This window comes from Chanodichthys erythropterus, chromosome 2, assembly GCF_024489055.1.
Source record: "Chanodichthys erythropterus isolate Z2021 chromosome 2, ASM2448905v1, whole genome shotgun sequence".
NCBI lineage: Eukaryota > Metazoa > Chordata > Actinopteri > Cypriniformes > Xenocyprididae > Chanodichthys > Chanodichthys erythropterus.
In genome coordinates, this window is record NC_090222.1 from 12,103,761 (window position 1) to 12,117,562 (window position 13,802).

At 34.9% G+C, this 13,802-nt stretch overlaps 1 protein-coding gene across 3 annotated transcripts in view; it reads right to left on the reverse strand.

Moving 5' to 3' along the window:
* trak1a (trafficking protein, kinesin binding 1a) overlaps positions 1–13,802 on the reverse strand; it is a 60,106-nt gene that overhangs the window by 16,586 nt on the left and 29,718 nt on the right. For 2 of the 3 annotated variants that reach the window (XM_067401164.1, XM_067401155.1), the window contains exons 3-8: positions 5,947–6,023; positions 5,138–5,254; positions 4,583–4,683; positions 4,277–4,385; positions 1,493–1,571; positions 1,082–1,212 (exon numbers count right to left, since the gene is read on the reverse strand). In XM_067401164.1, coding sequence (XP_067257265.1) covers positions 1,082–1,212; positions 1,493–1,571; positions 4,277–4,385; positions 4,583–4,683; positions 5,138–5,254; positions 5,947–5,997 — 588 coding nt within the window. In that variant the 5' untranslated portion in view covers positions 5,998–6,023. Of the gene's footprint in view, positions 1–1,081; positions 1,213–1,492; positions 1,572–4,276; positions 4,386–4,582; positions 4,684–5,137; positions 5,255–5,946; positions 6,024–10,956; positions 11,637–13,802 lie in introns of all 3 variants that reach the window. The other variant, XM_067401160.1, reaches the window with a different exon arrangement.

Consider the following 13,802-nt stretch of genomic DNA (forward strand, 5'->3'; position numbering starts at 1 on the left):
GCCAAGGCTCATTGATGCACGTGGGGAGCAAAGGCCGGCTCAAATTGTAGCTCAAGTTGCTGAAGAAGTTAATGCTGGCTCTGATAGAAAGGTGTCAGAATACACAGTGCATCGCAGTTTGTTGCGTATGGGGCTGTATAGCCGCAGACCAGTCAGGGTGCCCATGCTGACCCGTCAACCGCCGAAAGCGGCAACAGTGGGCACGTGAGCATCAGAACTGGACCACAGAGCAATGGAAGAAGGTGGCCTGGTCTGATGAATCACGTTTTCCTTTACATCACGTGGATGGCCGGGTGTGTGTGCGTCGCTTACCTGGGGAACACATTGCACCAGGATGCACTATGGGAAGAAGGCAAGCCGGCGGAGGCAGTGTGATGTTTTGGACAAAGTTCCATGTGGATGTTACTTTGACATGTACCACCTACCGTTTTCATGGAAACGGTATTCCCAGATGGCTGTGGCCTCTTTCAGCAGGATAATGCACCCTGCCACAAAGCAAAAATGGTTCAGGAATGGTTTGAGGAGCACAACAACGAGTTTGAGGTGTTGACTTGGCCTCCAAATTCCCCAGATCTCAATCCAATCAAGCATCTGTGGGATGTGCTGAACAAACAAGTCCGATCCATGGAGGTCCCACCTCACAACTTACAGGACTTAAAGGATCTGCTGCTAACATCTTGATGCCAGAGACCACAGCACACCTTCAGAGCTTCAAGGGATTGTAGTTCTTTCCCTCACTCAATAGTTAAATAAATCTTTGTCTTTTTGTCCGATTTTCAAAACCTGAAAAACCCCCTTTTTCGCTTCAAATCATAATATGTAGTGTTGATTCACCACTGACTGGCTTGGTTCATTGCTTATAACTAAAACTACTTTAAAATCCCTATGGAAAAAATGAAAAAAAAAAGAAAAAAAGCTGGAAAGGGTATAGTTGCCATGTTGCATAGTTGACTTCTGTGTTCCTAATCTGGAAATGTAAAAAGGGTGCCTCTGCAGGATGCCATAAATAACCAATCAGAAACAAGTATTTCAGAGAACCATGTATTAATCATGTCTACTGGATATAGTGAGGAGAACTCACAGATTTGGCTTTTTTCTGCAGGTCCACGATCTGAGAGAGGAGGTGTGTGATTTCCTCTTGTTGGCGAGAGGCATCCTCTGTTTTCTTAGCCAGCTCCTCCGCAATGGTGGAGATCTGTATGTTAGCATCTCCTAAGGGGAAAAAGATACACTTCATGTCCAAGACGCCACATGAAAATACACCTTTGGTAAACACAAAACGTGGAAAGTCCCTAATCCCATTTAATAGCACGTTATACAGTTGACTAACCCCTTGGTATCTGAAGTCCCTGACTTTTTTAACTGCACTGCTAAGCTACAAGAGGGTAATGAATAGCATAAATGAATTTAACTAGTACAGGATAGGTAGTACTATCAGTTTACACTGGGAGGGAATGTGATCGTTGATGGTGGAATAGCTGGATCTACTCACTGAGCTCTTTAACACAGTCATTTACAAGCTGTTGTTCTTTTTCTTCATACGAGATGGTCTCTGTCTCCAAGTGATTCGCCTGTAAACACACACACACACACATACAATAAAGAATGATCTGAATAAACAATGGAGGCATCATTTTACATGGCTGCTCCTTTGTTTTAGGGTACTTGTCAGAAGAGCAGGTTGTGTCTTAAGTGCCCATATTGTAGAACAAAACAATCAAGGTAGAATATAATCTACAGAAAGAGGCAAAAGCAATAGAGTTGCCATCTAACTCTGTTTACACAAGCTTTTTGTTTTCACGTCATGGCCCAGTTTAACGGGGATCACATACACTGAGAAATGTTATACAGTGATGTCTTTAGAAGTGGGTTCACTTTCTAAAATGTTTGGGTGTGAATAGGTCTTGTGTGGGTGTGGATGTAGATTTCATAGTCAGTGAGGCATGGAATTCCATCTGTCTGCTGGGGTCAGATGCCCGACACATGTCACTGCAGATCTACAGTTACAGTGAGGCGGGCAATCTAGTGAGAAAGAGCTACTAGATGAGTGATAAAAGGTGATATGACCAAAATTTTATATTTAATTTAAAATAAAAGTAATTTTATTTCATGATAACGTGATGTGACGCATACTGGCAAAATGAGTCGGAATGTGCAGATTAATTACGAGCTTTTGGTCGAATTTGAATGTTTTTACAAAAATTTGTTTATTAAGCCCTCATCTAGCGATGCTTCAAATAGCAATTAAAGATATAACAGTATCTTTATTTGTGTTTTCTGAGGAGTACCTTTCCTTTGTCCACGAAAAATGCAGTTTTTCTCTGCTTGCTTCACCACTCGCACTTCCACTCAGCAACTTCCTCATTATTCCAAGTTTGGTATCGTTTTAAAGTGCAGAATTCCAACTTTGTGAATATTCATAGTGAATTTTTGATGGCATGAGTCTGAACCAATGAAATGGGATTTTCAAACTCATGCTGATGTAAATAACATGATCTTACTCGCGCTGACTGACAGATCCGAAGCGCGCACAAAGACACCTTGGACAGCGCGTGATCTCCATATACAAAGAATTACAGTATTTTTATAAAATTGAAGTAAAATATTGAAAAAAAAAATCTGAATATATATACTTTCCTATTGATATTTGGTTTTGACAAGGCCAAATTAGGTGTTATTACCAGGGATTTTGAGGTATGGTTGCTAGGTGATTTTGTTTCGGAACCTTCAGAAAACTTTAACATTTTGCCAGCACACGTCATATATATTAATTATGATATAGTTTTTTTGTGTATTTTATTTTATCTTTGTTATTGTTTTTAAAGATTCAAATTTTGTCACACTGTCATATAAGAGACACGTTTTACTGCTCTATTAATTACAATGATTTATGTATAATAGAGTTTTAATTGTGTGTGTGTGTGTGTCTTTAAGAAAGGTATGGTTATATAGGTGTAGCAGGAACTACACCTACATAAGAGAGCAGCATGGCAAACAAACAGACAATTCATTGGTGATCACTGATACTGTATTGAGGACTTTCCCTTCCAGTCACAAACTTCAAGCCTTTTGGATTATCAATTTATTGGACTGTATATACACTGTGGGACTTATCAACACATAAGGAATCTTATGGACTGTTTTAGAGTATGGTGCATTGGACTCTATGCTTTTAATAGCCTGAGGTTTCCAAGTTTTTTTGTGTTGTTTAAAAGTCTTATGTGATATTGTAAATACACCATTCTTATCCACTTTAACCCATGTTTAATGTATCATTATTTTAACACCTGACTACTCACACAGTAAAATCTGACTCCATTTGTAACCCAACTGAAACAGAATACAACATAAGAAAGATACAAATGAAATAAACAGTGCTTTGATGTTTTCAGGTATTCTATTTAACAGTAGCTTTCTATAAATTGACTGCAATATTTTTTAAATCGAATCTAAAAAAAACCTTGTTGTTTATTATTTTGATTAACATTAAGGACAAAGACATCAGCAGGTATAGGCTACTGTCACTTTAACTTGTTACACACTCAATTTTGTTCTCAACTCTTCACATTCACGTAAGACATAAATGACCGTTTACGCAAGAATATTCACTAAGACGGGCATTTTGACATCATTTTGTGTGTATTTGACTGTTCAAGTCGCAAAAGAGAACTCAATTTGAGACTGCATGCTCTTTGGGTTGTGTGTCAGTCATATCTTTATCATTCTAACGTGTCAGTAACTTTAAACAGCCTTGAGCTGCGTGGATATTATACATTAAATAGCAAAATATCACCCAGCCCTAAAAGCTGACAAAGCTAAAGAAGAAGCCTAAAGAGGTGGTGATTTTCCTGTATGAAGTGTTAAAAAAAGTGTTAAAAGCTATAATTCTATAATCTAAAGCTGTATTTTTATTATATAATTATTATGACCACATATTAACTTAAAGATGAGAGAACATGAACTGTTTTCCTTTTAAATTTATATTTAAATATATATTAAATATGTACTTTTCCTTTTTCTTTCTTCACATATCTAAGAGTATTTTATTATAGAGATTATTATAAAGGTATTACAGTCCTTATTTTACTAAAGCACACAGATAATGGTCAAATGTCTTTATCCAAGAATGAAGTTGGGTACATATTGCGTTTGTCTTGGAAATGTGATATGCCTGAAATCCTGATAAGTTTGATTGGAGGCTGTTTTGAATAATATAATACAAAACACTCATTCATTGAGCAGTGGAAGGACGTGAGGTCAGGCCTCACTCTCTTACCTCTGATCGCAGGACGATGTTCTCTTCCTCCAAGTCCTGGAGTTTTTTCTGCAGTGAATCCAGAGGGAGGTGAGTTGGGAACGTGAAAGACGAGTCATTTCTGCGAATACTGCAAAGAAAAATCATAATCACTGATGTGCCTCCCTTAGTACAAAATATTATCCTCACTTAAACTAACATATTTTGCTAGATTTGTACATTTGTCAGGCAAAAATATAAAAATAATAGTATCCTCATAATTTGAAGTATCAATCCTGCCCATGGCACAAGTATAAAGTAAATCTGTTGTCTAATATATGGACTCACGGTGTGGTAGAAGCAGACTCTCCATCACTCTCTTCAGCTGCACTTGTGTAGAACTGCAGAAGTTCATCCTTCATTGAGAGATCATGACGCAGCTGAGACACCTGCATGCACACATACAAACTCACTGTATGATCGCAACAATAAATGTGGACTCAAATGGAGCTCAAACATCAAACGTCTGTTTTTTTTTAATTTATGTTTTTATTTATGTTCAGTGTCAATTATCATTTTTTCAGCTAATAAACAATTTTAATTGGTACAATTTCCCATGTCAGTGTGTATGTATGTGTATGTGTATGTGTATGTGTATGTGTATGTATGTATATGTGTATGTATATATATATAATTTTTTTTTATTTTTTTTTTTTTGGTATGGTAAACCCTAATAGAGGCTACAACATTTTATAGGATCAAACAGTTAGAGGGGTAAAATGCATTAAATTCATAGTTATGTTCATTTAAAATAGGTGCAGTCATCTTCAAACAGCCAAAATAAACAAAAAAGGTTGACATTAGCCAGCAGGCTTGTTTCACCTTTCCATTTTCTCATCTTACCTCTTCTCGTATGTGCTCCACCTGCTCCTCTAGGAAGGTGTTCCTCTCACTAAGGGTTTTGTTCTTTTTCAGCAGAGACTGGCCAATACGTGCTGCCAACTCCAAATCTCGCTCTTTCTGAAATTACATATAGAGTGATGTCATAAGTTTCTGTTTGATTCACTGTCACATTAGCAAAATGTAGGCAAAATTTTGCAGACAAAAGAGGTCCATTGTCTATTGTCAGTAGTGTAGCGACATCGCAGCTTACACAAAACTCACTTTTAAACCAAGCAGTTTTCCACTGGATTTGCGTGACCAACTTGAAAATGAGCAAAATCGCTGGGGAATTCGTTTGCGCTTGTGAATTTCCCGATTGTGTGAATTACTATTGAAATTACTAAAATTCACCCAAAAAATTTTTGCTGAGCAACAGTAAATGTGATTTGTACCTTCATCATGAGGCTATCAGTGACTTGGGTACATCATTATTATGTTTTACAGAAATTGCTGAATACACTGTAAATGCATTAAAATATTCCTAAATAAATAATAATATCCCAGATATTACATCTAACCATCTACCATAATTATAATCTTCCAAAAACTTATGGAAACATAACCCAGTGCATGAATACAAGACTGTGGATCATACTTATGTAATTATTAACTATGATCGTACATTGTAAAAGCTACATCACAACATGTGGGACATGCTTTAAACAAAAAACAAAACAAAACAAAACAAAAAACAAAACAAAAAACCCTCCGCTCTATATTTTATTTTTAAATGGCTGCTATGACCCATCCTCCCACTTCACATAGCTTACCTCCTCCAGGAGACGTGTCACAGCATCTATGTCATTATATGTCTTAGTCATCTGGCCCACTCGATCAGCACATAGAACTGTGGAAACAGAGAAATGAAAAATGACGAAATTTTTTTTAAACATTTCTAAGTTAAAGCTACATTGTTTAAAACTCAAAAGTATCCGTATGTGATGTATGTAATGTAATCAGTATGCTACATGCTTTTTACATGCTCCCTTGTGAAAAAGTATACTTGAGCATATTTAAAAAAAAAAAAAAGGGGGCTCGTCCGGGATCATAATAGAACCCTGTATTTCTTTCGATAATTTTTTTTAAATGTGTGTGTGTGTTGTATGTTAGAAAACACATCAATATAAGTGCACTTCTTTAAAGTTCAACAAAATATTAAAACATTATTTAAAGTGTATTTTAATGTAAAAATATTAATTTGACATTTTTACAAAGCACAGTTTTAAATGTGTACTTAATTATACTTTAAGTACACTTTTATACCATTACAATTATATTATCTTCAAGTACAGCTTTTTTAAATATACTTTTAAGGTGTGAAGTACACTACAAGTGCACATCCAACACATCCAATTAAGCACACTTCTTTTACACAATGGATGACACATGTTTCTGATTCTCCTTGCATTGATTCCAAAATCCCAAGTGATACAAAATGATCAAATTATGATTTATACATTGATGTATCTAATATGCACTGAGACTACATTAGATGTTTATATTCTTTTACAGGTCATACTGTTTACATAGTCTAACTAATTTTCTTCCAGAATATAATTTTTGCTATAATAGATATCTTCTCCCAAAGAAGATAAAATGCAACCACCACCATCATATTGTCTCATTATTAACAGGTCAGCATATATCAGCTTATAAATAGCTCAGTGGATTTACATCCAGCAGATCTTCCCTGCCTGTCTGTTTAAAGCAAAGCGTAATTAGCACAATGTAATATGTATAATATAATCTTACAACCTATTAAAAAAATCATGTAAAATATATCAAGTCCAAAGATGAAATTACCAATTTTACAGATAACACTGAGCAATATAAATAATTGTAAAACATGCATAATGGAACTCCCATTATTTTTCTATACATTTCTAAACTCACACCATTGGTTGGCTAGTCAGGAAGGAATTAAAGGCCACAGTGTTCGCACTATTAGGAGAATGTAACTAAAATGGCTTAATGAATAGTATATTTATCATTTGTAAGATATTAAGCTGTAATAGGAGAAGGAATTTAACAATGAAACATTGAAACACTTTCATTAGCACAATAAACACTTAATTTACATATTTGCTGTATAGCTGGTGAGAAGGCCATCTAGGACAATGATAATGCTTCCAACGGTTCAAAAGCGGCACAACTACAGAAACTCTTTAAGTTAAGTGTGGTGCTAAAGAATCAAATGCAAAGCAGACATTTCCATCTGCGTCACACACAGTACAGAACGAGCACAGACCAGCACCTGAATCCAACACCCAGATATTGACCTGCCAGCAACACCCAGCCATAAACCACACAGACACATTCCTGTAGCAGCCCTCATTTAAACACACATCTGCTCCATACTGTTCTTCTTCTGAAACAATCAACTCTATAATAATACAGAACATTTTCAGTGTTATTATTTGATCATGGTTAAAAATATTTATTTAGGAACTACACATGCTTTCATTATACTGTAGGTTAAACTTGGAACTGTGAGTCACACTACAACAATGGCTGATAGGACACGGCCCAATGGTAAACCTAACAAACCCACCCAATACATCTTAAATGGTGTTGCTGGAGTGATATTGTTCTCATAATAACTTGAGAACCACTGTTGTCCTGGTCACAAATCAATACAGAGCAAAGTACTAAAAGATCAGCATTTAATAAATGATCAACCACCAAAATCAATAATAGAAGCTTTAAATGCGTAAAAATTAATGCATAAAATACCAGATAAAAAGTAAAAACAGCATGGATAGAAAGGTGTCTAAGCATACTGACACCAATGAATTCTTTACAAAACTGATATTTTAATTAATACTTTTTAAATGGTTGGTTATTTTGAAGAAATCTATGTAATAAAAAATAAAAATAATAAATTATATAATATAATAAATATAAATAATTCCCATTATGCAAAATAATAAAGAATGAGCAGGGGTCTTTAATCTTTTGACTGACAATGTATGTGGCATGTTGTTATGCATTACAAAAATGCAATAGCCAACTCAAAACCTCACTGAACAGAATATATACACAATTTATAAAATGGTAAGTTCCTGTCCTTGATTCTGATTGGTCAATAGCTGTGTCTTATTCACGATAAAACACGGCTATGACCGCTTCACCCAACGGTCTGTATCACTACACAACACCCTTAGCAACCATTCTTAGCAACGTAAACTGTACTGTTCTCAGTTGATATTGTTCATTGAAGCTTATTGTATTATGTAGAAGAGGATTGTGAATAAAGATCGAGTTTATTAGATTTAGCATTTTCCTTCAGGTCAGTCCTATGTTCATAATAAAAAATCTGTTTAAATGTCTGATGTATTATCCTGTCCTTTTAACATTTAAGGGGTTTTCCCGTGACTGACAGCGCTAGTCAAAGCATTTGTCAGTTGCGTCTTTTCCGTGATCACAACAATTCAGTCTTTTCAATATAGAAGTCTTCGCTGCTGACTCAGACACTCATAAAGACAGTCTTTGCCACCATCTAATGGCGTAATGTAATTTCTGTTGCTGTTCACGGTCAGGGACTATTTTTTCCGATGGAAGGAAGGCTTTAGTGAAAGTTTACTTCATGAAAGTTGCATTGGTACATATTTTTGGCTTTAATATTTGTATTGTGTGTTAACCGTTTTATAAAAGCAATAAGGTACTCGAGGCTTTCCGTCATGCCTAACAATGCTTATATATCTCACACCACATTTGAATGATATCACATTATATACCTTTCAGGGTTCAATGGTCATTACAACGAATTAATTTGCTTAGCAAGGTTTATTTACATGGGTAAACACTCATATAAGACCAAGTTAGACTATTAACTGCTGCTGGTCTAAGCTCCCAGGACAGTGTGTTTCAAAAAATTTTTTCCATCCACCAGCATGGGTAGAGATTTACTTCAATTACCCCGGTACCATGACGCTCAACACCAGACAGAACAACAAACTAAGATCAAACATACACAGTGGCCATGCCATCAGATCAGCTCCCAATGCACAGAGATAATTATTCCCATAGTGTAAACTGGACACAAAGAACGCAGCCAGGCATTAAAAGCTCCTGCATGTCTTGTTTAGGGTGTTAATAAAGGTGACTTTCTTTGTCCTAAAAAAAGTCAGTTTGCACTCGTGCACATACAGAAATAAACATTCCCAGCTTTTTAAGAGCAGCTGTATATTAAATAATGCATTATAAATGTATTGTTAGTGTGTTATAAAAGGTATATGCTTTGTAATAAATATTGCAATTCGTTAGGATATAATCAACTTACTCATTGCTACACTGCTAAAGAGCATAACGCAAAAAAAAAAAAAAAAAAAAAAAAATACATAAAACATGATATATCCCATGGAATTTTGTATTTTAAGTATATTTAAAAAATCCATTACACAGTATAACAATTAATACGGTAAGTTTGTATTACAATGTATACCTGAGGTTACAATTATTAATGAGAACATACAGCTGATTATAAGATGTTAACCCTAAAATGCACAGCTAACTCCACCTAATTTACATGTATATTATAATAATTTAGAAAAAAAAAAAATAATAAAAAAAAAAATAATAATAATAATAAAAATAAAAAAAATAAAAAATAAAATATATATATATATATATATATATATATATATATATATATTTATGATTAGAGCATCTTTTTACACCAACCTCAGGTTGCTGTATTAAATATGAACATGATATTTAACCTACGATTTGCCTGTAACTACATATATACTGTACATATACAGATAAATAAAAGATGAAAAATGACAGACAAACAAAAAACTAGCAGAATAAATACAAAAACAAGTAGTTTGTATGATTAAACACACCTTAACTTAGGAATTGCGCACACACACGCACTATTTTTTCTTCAAAAAGTCATGTATTATTCAGTCTTTCAAATTCACATTTAATTCAATTACTTTTCCTTTCTTTGTAATTAATTGGGAATTTTTTTGATGTACTGTTATAAAAAATAAACTTGTGAAATAAATGTATTACTATTGCACTATTTATTATTTATACTTAGAAATAATAAATAGTAAATGTTTCATAAATAAATGTACTATTTATAAATATTACATTTATTCATACTTAATGCAATTTATATTGACATTTATTGCTATTGTCAATTCCTAATAATAATAATAATAACACATTATTATTATTATTATTATTATTATATATTCAACACCAAAGGCAATTTTCATGGCATTAACAGTAGTTTATGGAGTACATAAACAAACCCTTACAGAAGTGTATAAAAAAAAAGTAATATTTACAATAAAGAACATTTCGAATAAACCTTTTGCCTAATGATATTAAAAGCAGGGCAGTCTTAAAGCAAAAAAGGAAAAACAGGGTTTATATAGTCAATTATTACTAGTATAGTTATATAATGGCATACGTGCAGTGCATGCTGGCATGCATGTTGTACCAATATGAGTGTGTGTAGTGTTGACAAGATCACCCTTATAAAGGTGTTCTAACACAAATGGCTTTGTGTTTACATTCACGTTGAATAATATGTAATACGAATAGGGATTAGATCTGGGCAGAGAGAAACCCAATCAGAAGGGGAATCTGATACATTTTAAATGTCCTAACAAGGTATGTCATCACCAACCAAGGATGGAAAAACCTGTTTAGATTGTTGCGATTTTAGACTAAGACATTCTTGAAAGTAATTGAGTTACTTTGACAGTACATTTCTTTAATAACTTTTATGAGGATCAAACTGTCAAAGGGCACAGGTACTGTACCTTGCTCCAGCGTATACGGCTCTGCATCTTCATCATCCTCATCATCAGCACTGTTTGAGCTTAAGAAAGATGAGGTAGATATTTCCAGTATCTCTGAAGAAGAGTCAAACTCAAAGTACTCCTCATTAGAGCAATTAAAAGGCAATGCCATGCTGTCACTGGGCTAGTTATGCCCAGGCTGGATCGGTCGTCTCAGGTCCACGGCCATGAGTGAGCTTGTGATGTTGGGCTGGACATATAACCTCAAAGATCAGAGAGACAGTCTCTGACTGACACACACCTGTTTCAGGAGACTCAATGCTCGGACGCTACCATTCTCTACCAAACAGCAGGTGAGGTGTCACTAAAATAGGAAGAAAATAACAACTACATTTTTGCAGATCAGCATGCATTAGGACTGAAAAGCTTATGAATGAAAAATTGAACAGATTGCATAAGGTTTTATGTCAAGACTATTCTAACTTAAAAGAAAATGTGACCCCCCCTTCTGCAGAGTACAGAATGGTACTTTCCTCTGACGCACCATGGAAACCTATCAAGGAACCTAACGCACCTATCAAGGCGTGTCTGAGTTGTGTTTGACTACACCTGTCGTGTGGGCGGAGCCTGTTTATATTCCCTGATGAAAAGATTTCACATTGCCATAGAGAAGGCAAACAGGACATTTGACACAACAGGAACTATAAAGAAAAAACAAAATGAGACACTTGTTACTATATATACACACACCCAGACACACACACCCACACACACACCCAGGCAAACCAAAATTTATTCAGACACCTTGAACATTAAATTATTATTATAGTTTATTCTCTATAGTTTAAAAAAATGGTAATAAAAGGATAAGATCTCAGAGTTAAACTGTCAGAAAAAAATAATCTTAATTATGTTAGGTAACATTTAAGTAAAACATGGTCAGGTCGAAGTGTCTGAATAATTTTTGGTTCCAAATTGTTATCAATTTTACTGGTAGTCCACTGTATGAAGAATTTTGGGGTATAAGTTGTCACAGTTTTCTTTATTTAGCTATCCTCACTTACATAAATGAACTATAGTGTCCTGCACACACTAGTAAAAAAAATAAATAAAACAATTATATCTAGTGTCTGAATAATTTTTGGTTTGATTATATTGTATATATACACGTCTGTTATATAGCCTCTGTAGACCAGAAATACTGTGAGATCTAATAAGAATTACAATAAAAAATAAATACACCCTAATTTCTTTCTTTGAATTTGCTAGGAAATGTGACTGTGTTTTGTGAGATTTACTTAATTACCAAACCTACTACTAATTACACCATTTTTAAAGTGTAATCTCATGATCATTCATATGTATTTTACGTCAAATGTGATTCTGCCACACATACATTTACTTTGTTTGTATGGACACTAAAACGTACAATATTGACGTGTCAACAGCATCTAAAACTTAAACCATAAACAACTAAACACATGTACGAATGTTACATTAATCTTTAATCTACAAATACCTATGTATGAACAATGACCGGGCTGATCATTTCTAGATAACTTGCCTCATGAAACTAAGAGCTAAACAGAATTTATTTGGAACGTGCTGAATCGTTTTAGTAGTTAATGATATGGTGTTGTGGTGATAGACTTTACCCTTTAAACTCTAACAACATTACAACTGGAGTGTGAAGGCATGAGATGTTTGATAACAGCTGTACTTATACACTTGTGCAACTCCACCTAGTCTAACAATGTAACATGAATCACACATTAACTATTCAGTATGCCTGGGTTTGTTGTGTTATCACAAATTTTTCGTTACATTGACAGAATGCAAATGGCTTACAACTGCAATGCAATCTGCAGTACACCGTGGGCCTTCTGACGGGCTTCATTCATATGGAGAAACAATAGAGTGGTAGGAATGGTGTAATGGCACAATGGCTGTGGCCATGAAGGAGGCGGGATTCTCTTTAGTGTGAACTTAACCAGGGCTAAGCCTTTGTGCTTTAGCTCCATTGAAGACGAAAATGGAAAAGACAGCCAAAAAAGGGTGAAGAATATGCTGAAGGGCTGGGAAAACTTTGAGAAGGGAGGAGAAAGAGAGAATGGGAGTGGGAAATGCAAAAGAGGTCAGATGAGAATGAAAAAGAATGTGTGTGTGTGTGTGTGCGTGTGTGTGTGTGTGTGTTCCCCTCCGCCCACCCCTGCTAAGGTAATCAATATGCTGTGCGCGAGCGATAGAGACCCAAACCACAACACAGAATGTGGGTCATTGAAAAGTAAAGTCCTGAATAGTATACTGTATCACCAGCACTACATTATAAACACAAACATATCACAGTATCACATACACTGAGAATTATATAAAAAAAGTTAGTTTTCATTCAAGTTTGAGATCTGAAGGGCAAAACATTCATAGAACTGTTGCACAGGGTCTGTTTCAAGCCACAAATATTTAGATCACCTCTTAAAATAAGAAAAACAAATATATGTGAAGAAACTGCAAGATCTGGGCACTTGTGATCCAGATACAGTAAGTGCTGCAGTATTTCTATCAGTGAAAACAGCAGAGCATTCTGAATCACTTAACATGATAAACATTCCTTATCTCCTTATCTTGTCAATGAGCCATTAAACACATACAATATTTACGTCTCAATAGTCTTTAACACTGCAGTCTCAGTCTGTAGGATTTCTGGTCTCTTTGCCTGCCTCTGTGTTTGAAAACACGTACACGTTTCTTACAAAAATGCATTGCTTCTATTCAAAAGGCCTTTATTAACCCCCTGGAGCTGTATGGATTATTGTTTTATAATGGATGGATGAATTCTTTTGGCCTTCAAAATCCCCCCTTCACTACCA